At 39.6% G+C, this 25,489-nt stretch overlaps 1 protein-coding gene and 1 long non-coding RNA gene across 5 annotated transcripts; one reads left to right on the top strand and one right to left on the bottom strand.

Moving 5' to 3' along the window:
• Positions 1–316: 316 nt before the first annotated feature.
• Positions 317–19,978, bottom strand: LOC120741194 (phenolphthiocerol/phthiocerol polyketide synthase subunit C-like). Of its 4 annotated transcripts, none has more exons than XM_040043925.1 (7): positions 19,856–19,978; positions 18,315–18,387; positions 15,294–15,447; positions 8,042–8,202; positions 7,654–7,860; positions 7,343–7,524; positions 317–6,302 (listed from the first exon to the last, which is right to left on the bottom strand). In XM_040043925.1, the coding sequence occupies exons 2-7, from the start codon at positions 18,370–18,372 to the stop codon at positions 759–761; spliced, it is 6,306 nt and encodes a 2,101-aa protein (XP_039899859.1). In that variant the 5' UTR covers positions 18,373–18,387; positions 19,856–19,978; the 3' UTR covers positions 317–758. The 4 variants fall into 4 exon arrangements, with proteins under 4 accessions (XP_039899859.1, XP_039899861.1, XP_039899860.1 ...); XM_040043927.1 differs by lacking the exon at positions 19,856–19,978 and adding an exon at positions 16,918–16,972; XM_040043926.1 differs by lacking the exon at positions 15,294–15,447.
• LOC120741199 lies at positions 6,585–8,220 on the top strand. The gene is made up of 2 exons (XR_005697572.1): positions 6,585–7,434; positions 7,674–8,220. It is a non-coding gene; the product is annotated as an uncharacterized LOC120741199 (long non-coding RNA).
• Positions 19,979–25,489: the final 5,511 nt, after the last annotated feature.

The following is a 25,489-nucleotide window of genomic DNA, read 5'->3' as shown; positions in this document are numbered from 1 at the left end:
TAGCTTAGGTGAAACCTTTTCAAATTTTAAAACCAAAGTGCAGTGGATATTAAATTGCTCTATGATATTTTTTATTTTATTTTATCACATATTCATCTCTCTGGGACCAAATTGACCTTTCCATACGATATGATAATTTTGTGCTCAGCAGAAGGTTCAGAAATCATGTGTGCTGCCAAATGATCATTCATAAAGCTTTTTTCCATTAGTGTCATAAAGTTGATAAACACTCAGAATTAATCAGTTAACAGTGATAAGCACTGATAGTAGATAGTAGAAGGAGAGAACCCAGTGACAGATGCAGCAAGACCAATTATAAAGATAAAACATTTATTTCAATTTTAAAAAATAATACAAGATAAGGCACTTACTTTACATAATTTAGCAGTAAACGCATTTATACAGACTTACATGTTTAGTTGCAATCCGCTTTTTTTCTGTACCATATTGGTGAGTAAAACAGTGACATAAAATATCTTTTAAAAACTTCTAGTTAGTACAATATATGCCATTTGTTTAAAAAAAACGCATTACAAAAAACAAAATCAACCAAAATCTAAAAATGAGTGCCAAAAAGGATGCAAAGTTCTGTAAACAAGTAGCATTAATATCAGAACTTTCTTTTATTGCAATGGCCATTTTATTTATTTATTTTTTAACTGAATCTCAGTGGAAAAAATATATTGAATCCCTTATTGTAGTGTTCTTACTGTTGATGGCTGATTGTATTCATAAAGTAATATCTCCATTTGAGTTTTTCACAATCTGGTAGAAACTTCAGCTTCATCTGGTAGAGACTCTGGGTTCTCACTGACACTTTCGCCTTCAGCTCCTTCACTCAGTAGAGCTGCCATTGTTGCAATAGTTGCATTGGGATCCAATAGTTTCACCAAAGGCACATTCACACCTCTCCTCTGAAAGATCAAATTCTGCAGAGTCATAGCCTGCATAGAGTCAATGCCTAAGGATGAAAGTAGTAAATCATCTTTCAGCTCACTCTGCTCCATCCCAATAGTCTCACTAAGTAGAGAAACAACATAGTCCTTTGGAGAGACGCAGACATCTTGTTTAGTTTCAGAGTAAGTCTCTCTAGATTTTTGGAAGGCTGCCTCAACTAATGCAGAAAGGCGCATAGTCAAGGCGTTATTTTGGGAGAGGATATTGTATCTGATGTTTTTGAAGTGAAACCTGCAAACAGCTTGCTGGGGTCGGTTGAGCACAAGGCATTGCTCCAAGCATTGATAAATCTCAGCCACATCTAAAATCATTATTCCCTTTGCTTCCAGAAAACGCTGGAAATGTTCTTTGTTCAAGAGCAGACCAAGGTTCAGAGCTCCCCAGTTGATAGACTGTGCAGGCAAGCTGAGTTTGCGCCTGTATTGACAGAACAGATCGAGAAATGTATTGGCTGCTGCGTAGTTTGTTTGCGATGCGTTTCCCAGGAAAGCGGAGATGGAGGAGTAACATACAAAGTAATCCAACGGACAGTGCTTTGTTGCATAGTGCAAATTCAGGACACCGTTTATTTTTGGCCTGAAAACCTTCTCGTACAGAGATCTGTTAAGGGTCTCAATCAGTCCATCATGCAAGACTACTGCACTGTGAAACACACCTCTGATCGGAAAACCAGGGAACTTCTTGCCAATGACATTGATGACTTTGTGCATATTCTCATAAACAGATATGTCACACTGCATGCTGGTGATGCTGTTTCCACACAGTTTCTCCACATTGTTGATTTCCTGCTGGACTTCTGGTGTGGGCTTGCTTCTGGAGAGAATGACAATGTACTCACCACCTCTTTGTGAGATGAACTTAACAGTCTCAAAGCCCAGACCAGAAAGACCACCTGCCACTACATACACAGACCTCTTTTGAAAAAGCCGTTTTTTTGTTGGGAGAAGTGGAATCTCAGACAGTGTGCTGCCAACATCATTTTCTAGAGCTACGACAGCCAATTTCTTGGAGCTGAAATATGAGTCTGGTTTTGCTGAATCAATGCTTTTTTGTTCAGATTTTGCACTCTGAAAGGTAAAGCTTTCTAGAGCCAATTTCACATTAAGGTTTAAGGACTTAAGCCAGTGATAAAGGTATGGCCTGTGTGTTCTCAGGGATCCCTTTTGGAAAATGATTGGCATCTGAGTTATCTGTACATGAACACCTTCCTTTGCACTTTGGAACACTTCCTCAACGACTAGATCCTGCTTCGGAGATTCACATACGATTACAACATGTTGTAACCCTGAAAAGTTGCAAATTTGAGCAGTTAGGGATTCATCAAATGGAGGCAGAATGACAACTGCACCCAACTGACTGGCACCTACAAAAGTCCCATTGCACTGCGTTTCAACATTCACATTCCAGCCTGATTTGCAAGCACTAAGTGCCAAGACTTTCAATAGTGCAGAATCAGGCACAGAGCATATGATTGTTATATTACGCTTGGCTCCGAGCAAGGCTCGATGAAGGATTTCCCATGCTAGCACAAAGTAGGAAACACAAGGTGTTTTTCTGAGGACTGGGAACTTTTTGGTGCTGTAGCACACTTCCTGTGGTACTCTGATCTTACTTGCTGCCACCACAGGATAACAGGAAGCAACATGTTCTCCCACTTTGAATTTCCTTACATGTTTTCCAACTGCAATGACAGTACCGCTGAAGTCAAGAGCGAGCAGCTTGTGTTTCTGAGATGAGTGCTTGTTCCAATACAGTGTTTTGCCGAATTTTAGATTTGAAGTGCTGACTGGGAAATAGTCTGATGAGTGAACACATATCTTACTGGGCTGGATTTCAATGAATGTATCACTGATCGGCTCAGCCTCCTCGTCAGAGCGAATGGCACTCAGTTTCGTAATTTCATGTGGATCAGCTGTCAGAAAAATACAAGGTTCAGACACTGTAGATGTATAAGTGCCAATCTCATTGTCAGTGATTTCTAGTGGGGTGCGCACAATGGAAGGTTTTAAAACCTGTCCGTCTTTTACCACCAGTTCTGGGTGCTTGCTGCATGGGTATGACCTTAGGACATCAGACAGAGCTGCAATGTCCTCAGGAGAGATCCCGCTCATATCAATCAGCTGAAAAGAAAGATCTGGTATCTCAGCAGCGAACGATCGTGTCATACCAACAAGAGCAAAACCTGGACTTACATGATCTACTGTGATGTCAGATGAACGGTAGGTTATGGCTCTAATTGATTTTGGGAAGTGAATTCGCTTTAGCTCAACAACTATTTGGCGGAAAATCTCACAGCAGTCAGCTAGACTCTGCAGGATGATTTCAACTGGCCGTGATGTGAAGTCTTCATTGCCCCACAAAAATAAGATCTCATCAAAGTTTTCTCTAATATCTCTGATTTTAAGACTTGCCAAAAGAGAAGGGAAACCATTGCCCAAGATGTCCTTTGCATATGTGATGGGAATGTAAGTAGATGCTGAGTCCAAATGTTTCTTTAGACCATCAGCAATCCCTAAAGTATCACAGAACACCAACGCCTTTGGAGGAAGAGTAGCAATGTGATCATTTGGGACAACATCGAAGGCATTGTGGTAGAAGTACTCATCTACCACATGAGAACGACTGCCTAGGTACTTGATTATGACATTTTTGACCTCAACCAACACTCTGCCTTCCTTGTCTGCAAAGCACCCACAAACCCCAAAGTGATCAGTGCCCACATCAGTTGCTCTCAGATAAATAGTCATCTCATTTTGCAAAGGTTCAAAGACTGTAAGACTTCCTATTTTGGCAGGAAATCCTGGCCTGCCAGCAAAGATGTGCTCTACTGCAACTGGGAGAAGCTGCATCAGATAATCCAGCAAGACAGGATGAATGCAGTAGTCATGCAAATGAGGCTGAAGTTCTTCTGGAACTGAGACTTTTGCAAAAGCCTCTTTCAGATCATCTCCATAGTGCACATCCTTCTTATTCTGGAAGATGTCTCCATACTGAAAGCCTCCTTGAGAGAGATACCCATAAAACTCCTGAAAGCTCACTACAGATGTGCATCGTTTGTTGATGGAGCTTAGTGAAATGCGCTGCTCCTCAATCAGCCTCTCTTTCTTTGAAACCACAGTGCCTGATGCATAAGCTACAGATGAGGAGAAAACGGTGAATCTGGTTTCCCTCTCTGTTTGTTCTAGTTGCACTTTCATTTCAGGTGGATTCTGTGTTAAAACAAATGGTCTGTGAAAATTGACACTGAGCTGCAGTGAACTGAGAGGTACTTTTGGTTTAGCACTGGCCATGTACGCAGCTAAACCCAGCTCAGCATAGAAAGCACCAGGGATGATGGGTACATCATTATGCTTGTGCTCTTTCAAGTAGAAAGAAGAGTCAGACTTTAAATCACAAGTGAAAATGTTGCTTTCACTTCCCGTCTGACACAGCACAGGATGATTGCTTGCTGTGTTATTCTGTGCTGCCCCAATGATAACATCCCTGTCTGAGCAGTCAAATTGATATTTAGGAAAAGGCAGAGGTACTGTCTCATAGCCTTTATAGAAGGTGTTCCAATCTACTTGAACGCCGAGTTCAAACAGTTTAGAGACAACAGACATGACTGATTCTTGATCTCTTTCTGGCTGCACAGAGGCAAGGACAGCCGTGTCATTTCCCAGAGATTCCATAATGTTTCTCTGCAGTGCCCTTCTTGGACCTATCTCAACAAACACAGTGTGCTTCTTTCCTCTAGTTGCTGACTGTACTGCCTGCTCAAAAGCAACCGGCTCACGAATGTTTCTAGCCCAGTATTCACCTGTGCAGAAATCTCCCTGCTGGACTTCCTTCCCTGTCACTGTTGAGAACAACTCTGTGTCAAGATCATTTGCCTGAAAGAGACCAATTTTTTCCACAATTTCTGGTAGAATTGGGTCCATCATGTGGCTGTGATAAGCAGCAGGGACATCCAGCACACGAAGGAACAGATTCTGACTATTGGCTGAGGTGCTTAGCTCCTTATGGAAGCGCTCAATTGCGTCTGTCTCACCTGAAAGGGTGCAGGACTGTGGGCTGTTATATGCAGCAAGGCAAATTTTACCAGAGTAAGGAGGGAGCAGTGAAGATACCTCTGATACAGCCATGTTGCTGATCACGAGCATTTTCCCCCCGGTGACTTTTCTCTGGAGAGTGCTGCGGAAATATATGACTTTTACTGCATCCTCCAGAGACAAGAGTCCAGAGCAGTGAGCGGCTGCCACTTCACCAACAGAGTGTCCAAGAATTGCATCAGCTTTGACTCCCCAGTGCCTGAGCAAGGTAGTAATCCCAACCTGAATAGCAAAGAGGAGGGGTTGGACAACGTCTGGGTTTCTGAAGTCACTGCTCTCAAATTTGCTCTCAAGAGTATCCAGTATATCCAGAGGACTGAGCTTTTGGAAAAGTTCCTTAATTTCTTTGATCTTTTCTCTGAATATAGGCTCGTTTTTTAGTAGCTGCATGCACATACCATGGTAGGTGACACCATTTCCACAGAAGACAAACACTAACCTTGGATCTGAGAAGGCAACACTGATATTTTTACCAACAGTAGCAATTAGCTTCTCTTTTAGATTAACTACAGAAGACACTGTGATGGCTTTTCTGTATTTATGTTTTTGGTGGGTTCTTCTGCAAGCTGACGTGTAGAGCAAAGAATCTAGATCAAACCGGTTTTCTGCCTGTAGCTGACTGATGGTATCTTCCATCATCATGTTAAGTGATTTTGAAGAATTTGCAGATATGACAAAATACTTGACTTGCTTCTCATCATGCCTTTGCTTAGAATATGGCTGGATGTGCTGTGTGACAATGGCGTGTGCATTTGTTCCCCCAAAACCAAAGTTGTTAACTCCTGCAACTCTTGCACTAGAGCATTCCCATTTTTCTGGTTCCTTAGGAATTTTAATGTTTAGTGCTGTGGCATCTACACTGGAAGCCTTATCAGTGTAGAACACCGAAGGAACAATGGTCTCATGCTTCATCATCAGGAGAACCTTAATGAGTCCAGCGACTCCAGCAGCAGATTCTGTGTGTCCAATATTGCTCTTTACAGAGCCAATCCAGAGTGTCTTTGAACCGGGAGGTCTAGATTTAGCAATGACATTGGAAATGCTTCTTGCCTCTGTTGGGTCTCCAGCTGGGGTTCCAGTCCCATGTGCCTCTATGTACTGGACATCTGCAAGGTCAGACTCTGAATAGATTCTGCGGAGAAGCTCCTCTTGTTGTGTCATGGATGGTTTGGTGATTGGAGTAACAGAGCGGCCATCTTGGTTTACAGCAGTTTTGCTGATTATACCCCAGATATAGTCATGGTCTTGAAGAGCCTGACAAGCAACAAAAAGATCAAAATGAAACATGAATAAAAGTGTGTATTGATAAAGAACATCTAACACCAGAGTCAAACATATTACATGACATATTTGAACTTTAGCTTATAGTTATAAATATATAAACTAGATTGCACTGATGTGAGTTACTCAGCTGAAGGATAAATACCGCAGAGATTTCCACTTTGTCTTAAATCAAACGGAATGTTCTATATTTTGCGTAAAGGTATAAAAAAAAGAAACCCTTCTTTTAACTGTTTCCCTTTTCACAACGAATTGACACAGTGGATGGATCCATATTTTTGATTTGGCAAAAATATTTTGCCCTTTCAGTGCAATCACCCATGTTTCTCCTGACATTTTGGGCAAACATTTTAACCACTGCACTATGGAGCCACTTGTACAGCTACAGAAAATACATTTGAAAATATCCTTTGTTCAAGCTGGTTAATTAGAACTAAACTAAGTGTGCAAAAATGAAAATGAAATGCTAAACCAATCTGTTGGAGACAATTTTTATAGGCTAGGCGAGCAGGTCAATCACGTTTGATGGAAAGTGTACAGTTGGTCACTGCAGTTAATTGCAATTTATCACTCAATATGAAAAAAAAGGGAGTCATTGTTGTGTTTTTAGCTCATCCTCCCGAAGGACCAACAGGTCTATGAGATGTGTTCATCGCCCATCTGTCTGTCACTCCATAATTCACAAGGATTGCAACTCCCCCTAGAATATTTCTCAGATTTGAGCTAAACTAGATTAACTGTAATGAATATGACAGTTTGTGATCCTGCTGTACTTCTCAGTGGATTTTAATTATCATTAGTTTGTGCAACAGAGGCAATCAATGACAAGACAACTAATAACTTCCTTTCTGTACTTCATGTATTATAGTAATCTATGAATTGTGATGGATCATCAGCTGGTTGATCTACTACATTGCCAATGTCCGGGTTTGGCACTTTGGCAAACTGTCCATTTAATGTTTAAATTCCTGAAGTATTTGACATTTTCTTATAATTAATCTGCATATGTTGACCTTTTTCAGTGGCTTTAGGAGAACTACTCCGCATCCGTCCCCTCTGCCGTATCCATCTGCTCTACTGGAAAAAGGTTTGCTGGTTCCATCAGGTGAGATCATCTTGGCTTTGCTCAGCGCAACAAAAACTCTTGGCTCAAGGATGCAGCTGACCCCTCCACAGACAGCCATTTCACAATCCCCTGATAAGATAAAAGACACCATATCATCCCAACTAATTAAACGCTAACGCCACTTTCTAAATAAATACAACACTACAGAATGATTTCCTCTATTGCTAATTAACCTGAAGTTATCTATGCTGGACAGACCTTGTTTTATTGATTGACAGGCAAGATGAAGAGCCACAAGGGATGAAGAACAGGCAGAGTCTAAGGACAGCGAAGGTCCGGTGAAGTTGAAGACATAGGAGACTCTGTTTGCTGCAATACTCATGGCAAGCCCTGTGCCAGTCCAGTGGTTGATCACACTTGGGTGCACATGTGCAGCATTTGTTTCATAATCTCTGTTCATTATTCCTACAGAGATACATAAAACACACGGGTCATGCACTTATCATTTTAACATTATTCATTTGAATGGATGTAAATTTTGATGGTAATTCTGGTATAAAAAGTAGCTTTGTTTTGGATCAAGCACCCATTATTGTAACACAAAACAATAAAAACACAAAACACAAGTAAGCTTTTAGTACCTTACCAAAAAACACTCCTGTTCTGGTCCCACTGGCTTTTTCCATTGGAATTCCAGCATTTTCTAAAGCCCTGTAGACACACTGAAGGAGCTGTTTTTGCTGAGGATCCATTTGTTCCACTTCACTGTCACTGATGCCGAAAAACCTGTGGTCGAATTCATTAAACCTGAAAATACCAAAAAAATAACAAGGTCAGATTCGGGCAATGGGATGTTCTAATTATGGTTTAAATTCTTCCTTCTTAGATTATTTCTCATACATTTGCATTTACAGTGTAATGCATGTACAGACTCTAAAGCTGTACAGCTGTTTCTATTGTACAAACCTATAATCCAGGGGTCGGCAACCCTAGGCACACGTGCCACAGTTGGCTCGCGAAGGGTTAACTGATGGCACGACCATAACTGGACTAGCCATCCCGGGCATTTGCTGGTGGCCCGATAATTTTCTTTTTTTTTTTGTAACGGTATAAACAATGAAAGGTGGTGGATTGGCCAGATGCTGGCCGGTGTGTAAAAATAACTCAGTTGTTTGGTGGTGGCATTGCAGAGCTTCCACAGATTCAGTAACATTAGCAAGTAGTGAAGGCTGGCAGGTGGATCAGGGAGAGGGGAGGCAGGAGGAGCAGAGACCCGAGGCAGCCACCCGTCCGGTGAACTGAACTTCAGGTAAGAAGTTATGACCTGCAGTCTATCTGGTTCAGATATAAACCAAGTTTAGGTGGAGTTTATTTTCGCTGTGCTTACTTTTTACAGTCAGTTACAATAACTCGTGCTGCGTACTAGCTAGCATGTTATATGTTATTGCTAACAATTTCTATACAGCTGGGTGGGTGCTATGGTGTTACTGATAGTGAACTTTATTTTATTCATAAGGTTAGTTAGTAGAGTTGCCTACCGTCCTGTAAAAAGACAGAATCGTCCCGCATTCAGAGAAATTATTAGCGTTTTGTGTTGTGCTGAGAAGGGACGCAGTTTGTCCCGTACTTCAGCTAGGATGGAAAAAGACACAACGCTGGATTTATTCTGTCATTATGCTGCACAGCTGCCTCTTCTACTCTCATTCTCTCCCCCTCCCTCTCCTGTTGCTACTTTAATCATGAAACTGATCAATGATCAGCTGATTGGCTTTTCTCTCTAGTTTGTTTATCACCCACTTTGTGCCAGATGTCAAGCTAAACAGCAGCAGCATGTTTAAGCTTGATCAGCTGTTGTTAGAATTTATTTAATATTAGTTTCTAGTATCAGCTGATGTTTGCTGGAGCCACAGCCGCAAAAGCTGCTGGTCATTATGTCGGTTTGGTTATCTGGTGAGAGGGAAACATGAAGATGAAACCAGGAGATGTCCTTACTGAATCATCAGAGCTGAACAGGTGATGGAGAAACAGGTTTACCTTTTAGGTGACATGAATAAGTTGGAGGGAAGTTATGAACTGTTTCTGAGAGACAACATCAGGATCCTTTTCTATGTAGCTGACGACTGGTAACTGTGCAGGGGTGGATCTAGCAAAGTTTTGCCCGGGGGGCCAGGTGGGGCAGGGAAAGAGGGGCACAAAGAAATACTTTCTAATTCTCATCTAAAATGTCTGGCTGTTATTAAATAATTATCTGAAGCTTACAACCAAAGTTTTTATCTGACATAAAATGTATAGAAATCATACATATACCAACAACATTGTACATCACTGTCACAACAGCGTTTGTTTTCATTCAAAGGCTTTATGGCTTTAATACCTGGTGGGCTGGTCTTTAGTTAAAATGCCCGGGCTGTTTTTTTTTTTTTTTTTTTTTTGTCCCAGTCCAGCCCTGGGCACGACACGCAGTGAATTAATCTGAGAAGGTGCATCAAAAAATAAATGGCTGCGCCAGCGGTGCACATCGCAAATCAGCTCGCATAGACACATTAGTTTTTTCTCTTCTTAATGACGGTATCTTAGCTAACAACCCCAACTACCAGATTCAACTTGTAATTGGCTAAAAATAACTTAGCCTACTGGTGAGGGGGACGTTGTTAGCTTTCCACATTCCGACACTTCAAAAGCTTCAGAAGCTTTCCGCTCAGCACAGCCTCAGCACCACGGAAATACATGGATACATCCGTAGACTCGAGACACAATGGATTTTTGGCACTTTCAGGTGTATGGACCAATGTTTTATTTTCTGATCGAACCAGAAATGAGCAGCTAGATTTGTCTCGCATTAACTGGTTGAGTTAATGCCAGTTAATGCAACATTGAAGCAGCTGGAATCCATTTTCACCTGCTGGACATCACTACCTGACAAGATTAACTGTCTTCAGAACATTGCAGAGGCCTTATTGACAGTATTTTGCTCTACATATCTGTGTGAGCAGATTTTCTCTCATATGAGTCCTCAGGTAGCCATCTGAATGCTGGACACTCGGAGACCTGTGTCTCAGAGTGGGAGACCAAAGATCACATTAACATGTGTGTCTCTGTATTAACAGACATGCCATATTGGCTTAGTTTATTTTTCTTATCATTCTTGTGAGGAGACCATAAAAAGCATTTGTATTTTCCATTGTACAGTTCATTTGCTGTTATGGAGTTCTTGTTATGGATAAAAGGTGTCTGTATTGTTTCAAAATAGCTGATAACTATTTGCTGATAGCTGCCAACATCTGCAAACAAATATAATTCTAGAAAGTGGTTCTATATATTGTGTAACTGTTCATATAGAGCGTTATGAAATTTATTGCTAATGCAATCATATGGCACACTGACTTCAGAGGAAATTTTAAATGGCACTTGCTAGGGCTGGGCGATATGACCCAAAATTCATATCTCGATATTTTTTAGCTGGATGGCGATATAAGATATATATCTCGATATTTTTTTTTTTAAGCCATAAGTTAAGAACAAAAAGAGAGTTCTTAGTCACACTGTGTCCCAGATGTCACACGGGCACTTTTATTTACATACAGCGTAGATGTACATGAAGAAATTACTCAAAAATAAATTATCAGCATTTATTAAATAATCATGGTCCATAAATAAAAGAAAACAATGTTGTTTTTGTGCATAACAAAAAGCTCACAATTGTGCAGTCAAAATGTAAACTAATAGACGCTGAGCATAATAACAAAGAGACAGATTTCACAGCTGCACCACGTCTCTGAACAGGTGCCATTTGTGGTCCTTATACACACACAGTACGGTAATATTACGTTGAAGCACAGTACGTATCACTCCGCAAGGCTCCTCCCCGGTAGCCGTAATCCACCGACAATCCATCAAGCGGTGCAGCTCCGTAGCTTAGCAAAGTCATATTAAAACATTTTTTGACAGATTGCTGAGCGCTGTGTACCACATAAAATCGGTTCGCGGTCAGTAAGCACAACCAGAATTCATACATAAGGCGCACTGTCGATTTTTGAGAAAAGGAAAGGATTTTAGGCCGTGCAGCCCCTCCGGGCTGCATGTCGTTAGTGCGGTTAGCTCGCTAACACGTTGACGCCGTCCAGCCCCACGCACGGGGCGATCCGCAGTAGCTCGTTAACGGAGATTTTCCGCTTTCATCTTGTCATTGCCTGCAGGTGAAGCTATGGGGGAGGGGGAGTTGTGTTCAGTGAAGGAGAGGCGAGGCCGAGTAACGTTGCGTAAAGACAAAAGTGGACGAAAGAGAGGCAAACCTGTGGCTCCACAAGTATAATTATAACGTAACATAGACTATATCGATATAAACGATATTGTCAGATCTTATATCTCGTATGAAAATATATCGATATTTTTAAAAAACTCGATATATCGCCCAGCCCTAGCACTCGCCATCAGAAAGGTTGCCTACCCCTGCTATAATCAGTTTCTATTTTTGGTTTGTCCACAATTTCTGTGCAATACTCCACCAAAAGAAAGGAAACTAATGCAAATGAAAGACAGATTTGCTTAAATCCAAAGAGCTAAAGACAAAACACTGCAGTTTGGTAAAACACAATGAAAGAAAAAACCTAAATCATGGTGAAAATAAAGTACATTCTCTTTCCAGTCGGAAATTTTACATATCTGGACATGACAAATATAATTTGGTCCAGGTCACAAAAATAGGTCAATACAACCTAAAGTGAAGTAAAACACATGACATATTACACCATGCTTTTTATTTATTAAAACAAACAAACAAACTAAGCCAAAATGCAGAAGCGATGTGTGAAAAACTTTGAAAAACTAAGTAGATCTTCACTACTTCCATAGAAATTAACTGGTTTACTAGCAGCCAAGCCAGTAAATCAAACAAACTTGATTTACTGATCCGAAAGTTTGAGCACCTCACACTTGTTGATCAGTTGTGTTTTGGTGGTTTGTTAGTCTGGAGTATTCGGGTTTGTGATATAACAATGTCAGAGAGGTAAGACAGCAATGACTAGTGGTAATTATTATAGGCAAGTGGAAAACTTTCAAGACAGTTTTTCACTGTCCCAGGAGTGGAAGTCCCAGCAAATTTACCTCAAGGTCAGCCTGTGAAATGCAATCTTAGACTCTGCAGGCCTCAGTTAGAACATTAAATGTTCAAGTTCAGACATTTATGGTGTGTTTGAAAAGGTTTACCAGCCTCTTCTCTCTAAATTGAATTGAATGAATACTTTATTGGCCATATGCAGGTTGCCCCGCAGAGGAATAGGACCCCCCCCCCCGACTTACACACACAACAAAGACATCACATGGGAATACAGTCGGAGATCGGCAGCGTTACAGAAAAAAAAAACACTGAAAAAGTACACAACAATGGGAAAAGTACAAGAGGAAAAAAAGAGACACTGGTCTCTCGATCTCCCGTTGGAGAGCCGCGAGCCTCCCCATGATGGTATCAAACTTCTGTTCCGTGGTGTTGTCATTCTTTTGGTTCTGAGACCCCACAACTGCAGTGAGCCGTTCTGCGATGTGATCCAACTTTCGCTCAAGGGTGTCATTTTGAGCAGGCCCCTCTCTGATGTATCCCATCATACGCTCAATGTTGTTACTTTGAGTTTTCACGGCAGCTGTAAGCGTCTCCAAGGTGTTAACCATGCTGCGTTCGTTGTGAGAGGTCGCGCCTCGTTCCATCGCTTCAATTCCAGCGGTCAGCCTTGGGGGGGGGGGGGGGGTTTGAACAGCTGGTTCCGCTCTCTTATTTCTCCGATAAGTCAGGGCCAAGCCAGCTCCGATCAGCAAGAACCCTGTTATCATGGTTCCGAATAGGTAGATATCTTCAGCGTCCTCGATCGACAGTCCCGCCAGGCACATGACCCTCCAGTTCTGCCACCCGTCCATCGTGTATCCGGCAGGGAAAGTCCCTCCAGGGCACTCGGGCTCTCCCGAGCCCAGACTTCTCGTTAAAGGGTGTCAATAGCATTCAGAGACCAGTTGATCAAATCCATAATTCTCTTTAGGTTTTAGAGAACAACAGTGAGAGACTGTTCGAGGGAAAGTAATACACACAAGACGAGACAAGGACACAAGAGGCTAAGCAGGGAAGATAAGGGGAAGGAGGAGAGGAGAAAAAGTGCGACCGCCTTCGCCAAGAGAGAAAAGAACATTTCAGCACTGCTTAAGTTTGCAAAGTTGCATCTGGAGAAACCACAGGACTCATTTGGACAGATGAGACCAAAGTGGAGATGTTTGGCCATAACACACAGTAAACACATATCAGGATCGTGGTTTGGACTTGTTTTGTAGTCACAGGATCTGAGGACTTTGTAGTCATTAAGTCAACCACAAACTCTTCTGTTTACCGAAGTATTCTAGAGTCAAATGTGCAGCAATCTGTCTAACAGCTAAAGCTTGGCCCAATTTGAGTCATGCAAAAGGAAAATGATCCTACAACAGAACGGCTAAAATGAAAATAATCAAGGTTTTGGAATACCTCAAAGTCCAGACCTCAAACAGACTGAAATGATGTGTTGAGACCTGCAAACCTCAATAAACTGAAACAACATTGCAAAGATGAGTTGGCCAAAATTCCTCCACAGTGAAGTGCCTGCCTGATAAAGTCATGCAGAAAACTTTAAGTTATTGCTGCTAAAGTTGATTTTATAAGCTACTGAATCATGGGGTGTCCTCAGGTTTTCACACACTGCTTCTGCATTTTGGCTCAATTTGAATTAAACCCATAATGACACAGCGTAATATGTCACGTTTTGTAGTTCATCTGAGGTTGTACTTGCCCAAATTTAAGACCTGATAGAACTGGATGATTTTTATTACATCCTGATATGTAAAACCTCAAAACTTTTTTCTTAACACAACTGCATCCATCAGCGCTGTGACTCATTTTACTGCCTTAATGTTCATGTGCTACATTTATGACCGAAGGTGACTGAGCACTAAATTGCTTATATTTTATGATTAACATATGAGACAGTTGTTCTTTGTCAGCGTCAAACAAGCAGCTCAGTCAGTTCACTGTAAGTGGGTTATCTTGTTATTTGTATTTCACAGTTATATACAGCCAATAGGTGATGTTCAGTCCATTAGGTCATCTTCGATCCAGGTGGATTACAGCACAACTGATATTTTATTATCATTCCCCAAAAGTCCTATTATGAGCACTTATGCTTCATGAATTGGTCTCCCAGGGTGAAAACGTTTTTGTGGAGTTACACTCTAAGATCCCAAAGAATCTGATTGAGAACATTCAGCAGGAAAGGCCAAAACCGAGTGAATTCTGCAGTTTTCCAGCAGGAACAACACCACCTGAATCAACTGGCAATTTGCCTCCCTGCACAGAGGTAGGTTAAAGTAATCTAATATGATGCCTAAAGTTAAGAAATGAACTGCTTTTCATAATTTTTGTAGTCACTCTGAAATGGCCCTATGTTTGAAAATAAAGCAGGGTTGTTGTTATCTAATATAACATGGACTTGATAAGAAAAACCTTCAGTGACAGTTAATGGGTTAAATTGAACCATGCATCATAAATTATTTCACGAGTATTAATAGGACATCTAGACATATGTAAACAGACTCATTTCCATGGAACATTGTGCTAACTGATGGAGGTTTATCATGTTAAGAGGCCATATTTGAGTAGTCCAGTGTTTGGAGCACTTGTTTTATTTTCAAAAGGGGAAAAAACTAAACCGTCTTTGGAAAAGCATCAAAATGGTACGTCTCTGTTTTAATACAAATTAGGAGCAGCAGTGTGATTTCATTAATCAACACTTCATTGTGTGAAATTGCCAAACAAAAGTTAATATGACTGTATTGATAGGCGCACATTTGTGAAACAGATAAGCAGATCTAAACGAGATAAGGGGCCATACCCGTCAATCAGAGCAGCCTTGGCTGTGCGGGATTTACCCGGCTTGTTGTCATCAGGATCATACCAGCTGCTTAAGTCAAATCTCTCTTTGGGAATTGGCACAGAGCAGTTTCTCCCGTTCACCAGAACCTTCCAGAAATTGTCAAGCCCCTCTCCTGTTTTTGGGGAGAAGATACATATAAAACACTTTAAATTTTATGTAACTATAGTGAAAGATTTTTCACTGTTCTTAATGTACTGTTTGGGGAATGGTACAGTTTTTACCTCTGTATACCACCATTTGTGTCTTTTTAAGACAAGGGCGATTTTAGCCCATTTTTGGGGGTGCTTCAGCACCCCCAAAATGAATCAAAGCACCCCCAAAGACTTCTTACTTTTTTTTGACAATATTTGCTGTTTGTGTGACACACTACTAAAAATATAAAAAGCATACAGTACTGTACTTGTTTGAGTTAACATTTTAACAACAAAAGTATAGATAACCCCCCCCCCCCCTTCCAAAATGGTTTGTTCCAGCTCGCCTCTCCCCTACTCTGGCTTTAGCGCTCTTGCTGCCAGAGCGATGTTGGCTGAGACGCAGCGGAGTGGAGGTGTAAGTGCCTGGCTTAAAACAGGACATGTTGGCTGCATTTAACCTTCAGTTACTCTTTATATAGTTAGGTAGGAGTCAGACCATGTTTCTTTTTAGCTGAAAAACATTACACCAGGTAACCTGCAGTGTTGACCGTCCTGTTGCTCCCATTGAAATGTATACAGCCTCTTTAAAATCTAAAACTTAGAATTGTCCGTAGCCTGCTGTTGTTACTACTGTCCTGTTTGAAATGGATACTAACTAGCTAACTGACTGAATGCCCATTAACCTTATAACTCCTGTTGTGTGTGTGTGTGTGTGTGTGTGTGTGTGTGTGTGTGTGTGTGTGTGTGTGTGTGTGTGTGTGTGTACGTACAGAGAGACAGCCAGGTTCATAATGGATATAAGGAAGTTTTTTCAAAAAAAGGAGCCACATTCAGGTAAAAGTGTAAGATCAAATGATCCGTCAATCAAGAATAATGTTGGATCAGTGTTTCAATATTTATATCTTGTATTAGATGTTTATGTGGTTTGGTTATTTGCCTTTTGGTTGAAAGTACACTTAGAGAGAACTTTTTGTTAGTGATCTTAATAGAAGTTTTTTTCACATTAATGTAATTTTTCATCTAATTGAATACAATCTATTTGTGTATGATTGTCAATCCAAATAGGGAGAGAGGAAAGAGGGGAATGTGAGGAGAAAGTACAAGGTCAGGAAGAACCAGGTAAGAAAACAGACAGGGAACAGTGACAGGCAAAACAGAAACTGTTAAACTGACAAAGAGAAAAAAAAAAAGATTTTACTCATACAATCTGGAAGTTGTGTCCTCCCTATATTAAAGCTGCTATACAGAATCTGCTAAACAAACTGGGTTGAAACATTTTTGACCCTCTTTAACAACATTCCAACATAACATTATCATTGATTGGGGAGATTAAAATTAATGATATATTTTTATGTGGTTCAGCCACAACTCTACTAAAACCTCAGCCAGTAATAGGTAGGCCAACTTTTGGACTGTCCAGTTGTCTGCATGACTGCCGCAGTACGTACATCACATTTGCACACTATCAGAAAGTGCCAATCAGTGTCCTGGTGGAGTGAGGAGCTGTAAAGAGAAGCAGAGTGCTCTGTTCATATTCTAAAGATGTTTTAAGCTTGTTTCAAAGATTCTGTACTGCAGCTTCAAATGTTTTCCAAAAGCACACATACACTTAACTTATCAGTGTTTCTCAAACTTTTTACAGTGTGTACCACCTGATAAAAATGTCAAGCTCTCCTAAGTACCACTATGAAAGCATGAAAGTCATAAATCTTACAACACAAAATTATTATTATTAAATTAGTAAAATTAGTATCTGCAGTAAAGATTTTTTCATGCATGGTATACATTCTACCACAGGCAAAGTTGCCTCCATTTTTATAGTTTTTATTAATATTTTGTAATAATTTATTTGTAATAATTTATTCTGTTTTGGGAGTGTTTTTTATGTATCTGTATTATATTATACATACATGTTAAAAGTGAATCTCTGTCCAAAAAATGTACTCAGTTTACTTTTTACTCACTATGAGCATCATTCATTATTCTCCCCCAGTAATTAAGGTTAGGATATGTACTTTTTCTATTCCAATCCATTCTTCTTTGGCAGCATTTAAATAACCTTGATCAGATTTGATGGTTTGGTTACAGACTTTTCAAAAAAGTGTTTTGCTTTTCTTTCACAAATGTGGGGATTAAATTGTGTTAAAATGTACAAAACGATGATGTCGTGTTTTGTGACGAGGACCCAGGCACAGAAAGACTTGATGAATTTAAGAATCTTATGATTTAATAAAGAAATTTGCAGACTTGGACAGAGATGATAAAATTATGATGACTGATAACGGAGACGAAGACAACAGACGACGAGGACGGGGAGGAACAGGGGTTTAAATGCACCAAAGTGACAGTCACGGAGAACTCGGGACAACATTTAAGGATGCAGGGACTGACAGAGACAGGTTTATCTTGCCTGGCTGGGCAGCTCTCTGGGTGCTCAGCACCCCCAAAGCTTTGATCCTAGAATCGCCCCTGTTTTAAGAATCTACTAGATTAAGCCTAGCAATGCCTCCTTCACCTCAGGAACAAATCTTTTGGGTGTTCCAGTGGACAGCTATCAAGTTTTTTGTAACAACCCTTTAAATTACTTTTGAGCCTCTGAAAATGACCGCAGTTCCTAAACAATTCATCTAATACTTTTGTCAAACCCCTTTAATCAAAGCTGAAAGTCTGCACTTTCATAATCTTGACTGATTTCAAATCCACCGTGGTGGTTCACAGATGCAAAAACACAAAATGTCCATGTCTAAATACTTCTAGATCTGACTATACACCATGTGATGCACAACAATCAAATTAGGTAGTAAAATAATAACAGACAGACAGAAACTTCCTAAAGTGTCCTCACCGCCTGGAAAATTGCATCCAATTCCCACCACTGCAATGCTGTCTTCAGTTTCTTCCATTGTGACAGAAAATCACTGAAAAATAAATAAATAAAAAAAAAACAGAAATCTTTACTCTGTCAGCATGCAGTCGCCATGGCAGCAGATCAGAAAAAAGTGGAGCGAGTTATTTAGTGAAACAGTGTAGTTAGTCCAGTTTAGTCATGCAACACTGTATCCTTACATCCATCCCGTTGGCAGTTTCCCTCACTGATGGTATCACTGCTGGACTTGCCGTTCTTATAGGCAGCTTCTTTTCTTTATCAAACATTAATGATTCATGCTATACGTGGCCATGGAGATGAAGGACTTCAGTGCACACATTTATGGTGCCTCGCAAATGATTAGACCATGTTTAATGGGCAAGTCAATATGTTCTATAATAGCATGGCCCTATCACAGTTTCAGTTTAACTAATTATCATGTTTAAAATCCTGGAAACATCTGGAAATGGTTAAAAAAAAGACATTTTACACTAACTCATATTGTTAATTAATAAGACAAGTAAGTAATAAGTAAGCCATAAGTGTTATTACATATACAATATTACAATGTGCATACCACAGTGATTGTACATAACTTTGTTGATTACTTGATTAGATAAGTTAAGGTCAAAGTAGATATTCAAAGCCAAGAATGTCCAGGAGTAACAATATCTCTAAGGTAACTTTTGAACTGAAATAGTTTCTAATAATACCACAGAACAAATAGCTTACTTATTAGGAGGATGTTTATTAAATGCTGCATGTCAAAGTTCCTCTAATTACTCAAAATGATCACAGTTGATCTAATTATAAATGAATAAAAATACAAATTTATGGTTGACTTGAATTTAAAATATGAAGTTAAATGTTGAATCATCAATCGATCATAAAGCAGCATAAGATTCTTTAAAACAATGAATAATTATTTATCTTTTCCCCCAAAGGGTTGGTCTATGAATTGAATTTTTAAGCAACATAAGGAACAATAGACTGGTTTTCCTGGTTAGTGTTATGATCTTATTACCATTATCAAGAAACCACAGCCCCACAGAATTACAAGGTAGAATTGCAACCAACAAGCATTGTCTTTATTACCGTCCCTTTCTGTTTAATGATTAAATGAATCAAATCCATGATTTTATTAACTTGATAAAAATATTTCAGGGTCTTAACACAGCAGAACATTGAATATTTTGGTACAAGGAAACGCAGACGTTCATAAGTTATTATTAGATGATAAATAATGTGTCTGTCTCAGTAATAAATAATAATAATGAGCTGAAGTAATGAAGGATAAAGTAATGTACCCAGTGTGTGAGTTCAGGCTTCAGGCTGGTTTAACCTTTAGCAGGTCCAGTGTTGAATTTGACAGCAAATTAGGATTTAGTTTTAGTCATAATTAAGGCATTAAATTATTTTAGTTTCAGTCGACTAGGCATCACAAGATGATAGCAGAATAAATCTAAATTTGACTCATTTGATTTGAAAAATAAAAAGTGTAAAAGTTTGTCTGTTTTTACCAGCAGGAGTTGCTCCATTTTATTTTCCTTGACATCAAATACGAAATGCGTTGGTAGGTGCGCTCTTCTCCTTACAAATGCTGAAATTGTATTGGATTTCCGTGAGAAGAGCATGGGAATAAATGAGCCCCTCCACCCACACCCACGTTTCCCGGGAACCTTTCTGTACAAGGAAATAAATTCTGATTGGATCGCTTCCAAACTCGCCCCGCCTTTCTACACAACTTAAATTACTTCTGATTCGACCTCATTTTTATTCGTAGACAAAACTGTCAATACATGTCATAGCTGTAAAAGGATTCACAGGAACCATGTTTGTAAGCACTTTTTACATCCTGGTGAAACAGCACTTTCTATAAATTTGCTGTGACTGGGTTTTACAGTAATTTGCATTTACAGCAGTTACTGCAAATATATTTTTATGTTGTGTGTTTATTTATCTAAAGCAAACTGTAACTTTTATTTACAGTAATTTTCCATAATTTCATTTACAGCAAACTTACTGTAAAGAAAATGACAGAAACCACTGTGTCTAGATACCAATTATAATCATCAATATTAAATCAACATGCATGACACAAGATCTGTTTATCGCAAAAAACTAGACTATAAATTTAAAGCTGTAGCAGGAAACATCACATTTGTAGGACTTGCACTTGTGTTTCCCTCATAGCCCCAGTCATGATTTACAGCAGAAACCTTCTTGCTGTGAGGCGACAGTACGAACCAGAGCTACTGCGCGGCCCTAGTTCAGATCTGTGTGAGGGTACCCCATTTCCTCATGTGCACCATGTATCAAGAGGTGAAGCTGTTAAACTGCTTGAAGATTCGCCAATGAGCCTTTAAAGACCAGCAGATGCACCTCTCTCCTTTAGACTGTGCCATATAGAGGGGATATTTTCCATATGATCATACTTATTTTGAACTGTGAACCATGTGAAGTTGCTCCAGTGAAGTCCAAGTATAAAAATATAGAGTTGACTTCACAGGTTTTCTTCACCTGTTCATAAGCCCTACACTTTTCTCTCTCTCGGATTCCCACCAGCTGCTGTCAGTTTTATTTCAAGTGTCCTTTGATAACTTGGCCTCTTGAACCCTGTTCTGGCAGTGAGTCACAGTTTAAACCCATTTATCAATTTGTTATCTGTTTAGTTCAGGTCTGCAGCGTTTCCCGAGTTTCTGCTTTGTCCGCCCTCTCTTAGCATTTCCCCCCTGACCTGTTTGGCCCTACTATCAGATATTTTCTTGCTTTTGTTTATTTGATGTGACATTACTTATTACTAAGTAAATAAGCCAGATTTAGCCCTACAGGCCGATTTTCATCCATTACTCTTGAAGAAAATTAACCTATGTCATTAACTTTTTTGCACAGTTTAAAGTTTTTTAAATCACTGTTTCTATTATTACTTGAGGGCGCTTAATGTTTAAAGATGATGAAAACCTGATGAAGGGGATGCACAGTTACTTTATACCTGATGAATGCGTGTTGATGTTGTCCATGGGCAACAAACCTGTGAGACATCATTTATGGATTAATGAGGCCGTAAAAAAATTAGGTGATATTGATCCAGTTGACTAATATAATACTGGCGATAACACAATTAACCTAAACATTTTTTGAAAGCAGACAGAAACAAATGAATGCTCTCCATGAGTCAGTTTAATGTCAGAAAGTAAAAAGAAAAGTTTTTGTAAAAAATGTAGACAAGACTGCAGTCTATTATGAATTATCATGCAGATATTATCCAATTAATTACACACCTTGTATTAAACATTGATAAACCAAATATTTAAGCTTCTTTTAATTTTTTATAAATCAGTATTATAAGCTTTCCACTGATCTTACACTTGCTATTCACAGAATTACAGTGTAGTTACCAGTTTCACTGTGTGAGTCAAAGGCAAATGTGACCATAATAAATTCTTTCCAAGGAACAAATAAAAACATCAGAGCTGTGCGACGTGCAGAATAAAGTTTTACAGCTGTGTTGTTGAGATAAAAATTAAGTGTTTAAAGATTGGTGTGGCCTGGCCATAAGTGCTCAGGCAATGATGCCAAAAATTGATTATTCAGTTGTACTACACTGGAAATTTATCACAGTTGTGTTTTCTTTGTATTAGCTGACTTGACAACGCTTAAAACCCCAGTCAGTGATAACAGATATCGGCAATGGTTATAAACTATATTTGTTTTAGGATCTGTGCACACTAACATAAAAACTGGTGTAGGTAGTTTGTATACACTCATTTTCTGTGTATTTATTTGTAATATTTATATAGAGATGTATATATTATATATTTTTTTTGCACCATGACACTGTCATGGCGCAGTTAGAGAAAGGACAGAAGGACTGAATAGCAGAGCAATAAAAAACATTAAAATGCTACAATGTCCACTTGAATGTGCTTGGTGTAATAAGGGGTTGTGCAATTTGAGAGAATAGAGACAGGTTGTTTTTGTCTTTTCTATGTCTTATATAGTTTTTTTTAAAATAGTTTATAGTTTATAGACTGCTGTTAATGATGTTTGCACTCTTGATATCGCACTTAATGGTATTAAATGCATTGTCTGTGAAGGTTCTCAGTCATCCAGGTCATCGTAGTCAAAGGAGCTTGCAAAGAAAAGCGTCTGGACTTCTTTAAGTTACTTGAAGACGTTTCACCTCTCATCCGAGAAGCTTCTTCAGTTCTAAGGTCAAATGGTGGGGAGTCCCAGATTTAAACCTAGTGAGAGTATCCCCCACAGAGGGACAAAAGGGCTCCCTGATGATCCTCTAAACGCCTGAGCCAAGGTGTGAAACTGGGTGTGGGACCCAATCAGCCAGAGTTTTGGATGAGCTCATTGTGAAACCTGGCCCCACCTTGTCATGCGAATTCCTGAGGTTAGATGGCCCAGGATGTGAGTGGGCGTTAAGGCGTCTGGGGAGGGAACTCAAAACTGGATTATAGATGGATCTATATCTATCCATAGATAATCCAGATAATCTATCCAAAACTCCATCTATAATCCAGTTTTGAGTTCCCTCCCCAGACGCCTTAACGCCCACTCACATCCTGGGCCATCTGACCTCAGGAATTCGCATGATAAGGTGGGGCCAGGTTTCACAATGAGCTCATCCAAAACTCTGGCTGATACGCCCACACCAAGGGCGTAGATTTGGTTTTGGCATTGGTGGGGACGGATGATTCAACCACCGAACCCTGCCCTGTTTCTTTTTTTTTTTCCTTTTCGTCTTTGCTTCTTGATTTAAAAAAAGAAAAAAGGAGAAATATACTTGCCTACATATGCTATTCTACATGCTTTTAAACCATTTAAAATTATAATTCATAGTTTTATATGTGAATTATATAATGTTAAGTTACTATTAAACAAATGACTGACTAAGTATTTTATACTTTAGTTTACTTCAACCATATTCCATACAAAAATAAAAATAGCTTAAAATACAGTCATGACAATAAAATAATATGACTTTAAGGACTTAGCAACATTACTTCAGTTATACTACACCATCATCTCTTATACATTAGCACTAAGAGAACACTGAATGACCTGGTGGTTTTTGTCCATAAAACTACTCATCTAAGATTACCACAAAGTAAAAGATCTCTTAGCAAAACTATGCAACATTTTAGGCACACTATTGCCCCGATCAAGTCAGTGAGCTGGGATGATTTACTCTAAACATGAACTACTGCTCCAGCAACAGATATGTACTACTGGTGTCCCACACAACAACTCAATGTTCACTATGTGAAGGAGCCAAACACATGCCTTCTCCTCTCATTAACTGAGATAAACTGCTGGCATATTTGTTTTACATCTATACTGTCCAGTCTCTCCTGGTGGACATGGTAACACGTTATTCATGGTTACATACAATTTTAGACTGATGTGGGCCAAAGCCTAAAACGATGTGCTGGGAGTTTGCTGTTCTCCCCGATTCAGATATTTGAAGTTTGCACAGCTACATTCTCACCTGAAAATTTTTTAAGAGTTTATTTTGCAACCCAGAAAGAGTAATAAGAGGGGCATGTATTGCCTTGCATAGCCTGTAACGTTATTATGATGGACAGATTTTATGAGTGAACTTGACTTTAAGTGACTTACAGGTTTCTTTGAAAAACACTTTCTTATATCCAGGTTCTTTTTGCTGCCATCCTCCTCTCCTCCTTGCAGGTCCACGCAGCGCAGGATTGCCGCTGCTAAAACTAAACAGAGCTCCCTGAAAGGCACAGCCAATCACATTGGCCATATTTGTCACATGATATAGGACTCCGGTAGAGAACGTAATTTAACTCTTTCTGCACCGCTGGGTGAATGAGACGTTGACAGATCGTTTTTTTTTTTACATTTCTATCGGTTTTGTTTTTCTTTACTCGGAGAGATCAAATTATTGGTGGGGACAATTCAATAATCGCTGGATATTGGTGGGGACATGTCCCTTCCGTCCATGCCAAATCTACGCCCTTGTCCCACACCCAGTTTCACACCTTGGCTCAGGCGATTAGAGGATCATCAGTGGGTCCTTTTGTCCCTCTGCGGGGGGATACTCTCAGTAGGTTTAAATCTGGGACTCCCCACCATTTGACCTTAGAACTGAAGAAGCTTCTCAGATGAGACTATTTCAAGTAACTTAAAGAAGTCCAGACGCTTTTCTTTGCAAGCTCCTTTGACTATTAAATGCATTACATTTTTCACCCAAACTTTGAACATAATCTGTTTTCGAATAGCTTATATGTTCAACTGTAGGTCAACACAGTGATTTAGCTAGGTTGAAAGAGGGACACTATTGTGACACAGAACACTCTGACTTTAACAGGACATTTATCTTGCTTCATATTGAATTGCATAATCTGAGAAAGTATCCTTTACTCTAAGCCAATAAGCTGCTGCAAAACATCATGTTTAACTTTCAAAACCACAAATGGTGAAAGCCACTGTACTAATATGCTACTAGGTAATGACAAGTAACAATATAATTTCCATGTGTTACACCAAAAGTGTACCTGTAGTATCCGCCCCTCTCCTTCTTCAATGATGGATCAACAGCACAGTAAATTGTGTTTTAAATTGAGTTTTTGGTAAAAGGACTGATGATCAGTCCTTTTACCCAAAAACTCAATTTCATCTTCATGGAGAATTGCTGGGCACCATTCAGATAACGACATAACTCACGCTGAACACCTCCAGGATGGAGAGAGTAGGTCGTCACTCCTGTGCCTAAAAGTAAGGAAAAAGTGAATGAAATCACCAACGGTAGAGCTACTAGTCATGCATTTAATTTGAACAGAAAACTGGCAAATTAAAAGAAAGAAATGACAGCGTGTAAGGTGCATTATTTACCTTCTAATCGTTTAGCCAGTGATCGGGTGAAGAGGACGTTGGCTAGCTTGCTTTGAGCATAGGCTTTATTCTTGTCGTAATGCTTCTCACTGTTGAGGTCCTCTAGATTTATGGAGTGAGCCATGGAAGATACATTGATAATACAAACTGGTGCCGACTTTTTAATCAGGTCAAGCAACAAATATGTCAACAGGAAGTAAATGGAGGGGGAGGAAATATGACTTTAAAATTGTCAATTTTCAGTTTCAGAAAATAGAGTGAAGTTAATGTATCTGGAAATAGTAACA

Source organism: Simochromis diagramma, unplaced genomic scaffold (genome assembly GCF_900408965.1).
Source record: "Simochromis diagramma unplaced genomic scaffold, fSimDia1.1 OVJJ01000602.1, whole genome shotgun sequence".
In the NCBI taxonomy this organism is placed as follows: Eukaryota; Metazoa; Chordata; class Actinopteri; order Cichliformes; family Cichlidae; genus Simochromis; species Simochromis diagramma.
Note: the sequence above shows the minus strand (reverse complement) of the source record. Positions and strands in the feature narration are given on the sequence as shown.

What these genes read in the sequence shown, in the direction of transcription:
- LOC120741194 (XM_040043925.1), bottom strand. Translation starts at nt 18,372, where the DNA reads ATGGAAGAAACTGAAGACAGCATTGCAGTGGTGGGAATTGGATGCAAT. An exon ending in CAGAACAGGAGTGTTTTTTG is followed by an intron (nt 7,861 to 8,041) that starts GTAAGGTACTAA and finishes GTATCTCTGTAG; the next exon opens with GAATAATGAACAGAGATTAT. An exon ending in TCCTAAAGCCACTGAAAAAG is followed by an intron (nt 6,303 to 7,342) that starts GTCAACATATGC and finishes GTTGCTTGTCAG; the next exon opens with GCTCTTCAAGACCATGACTA.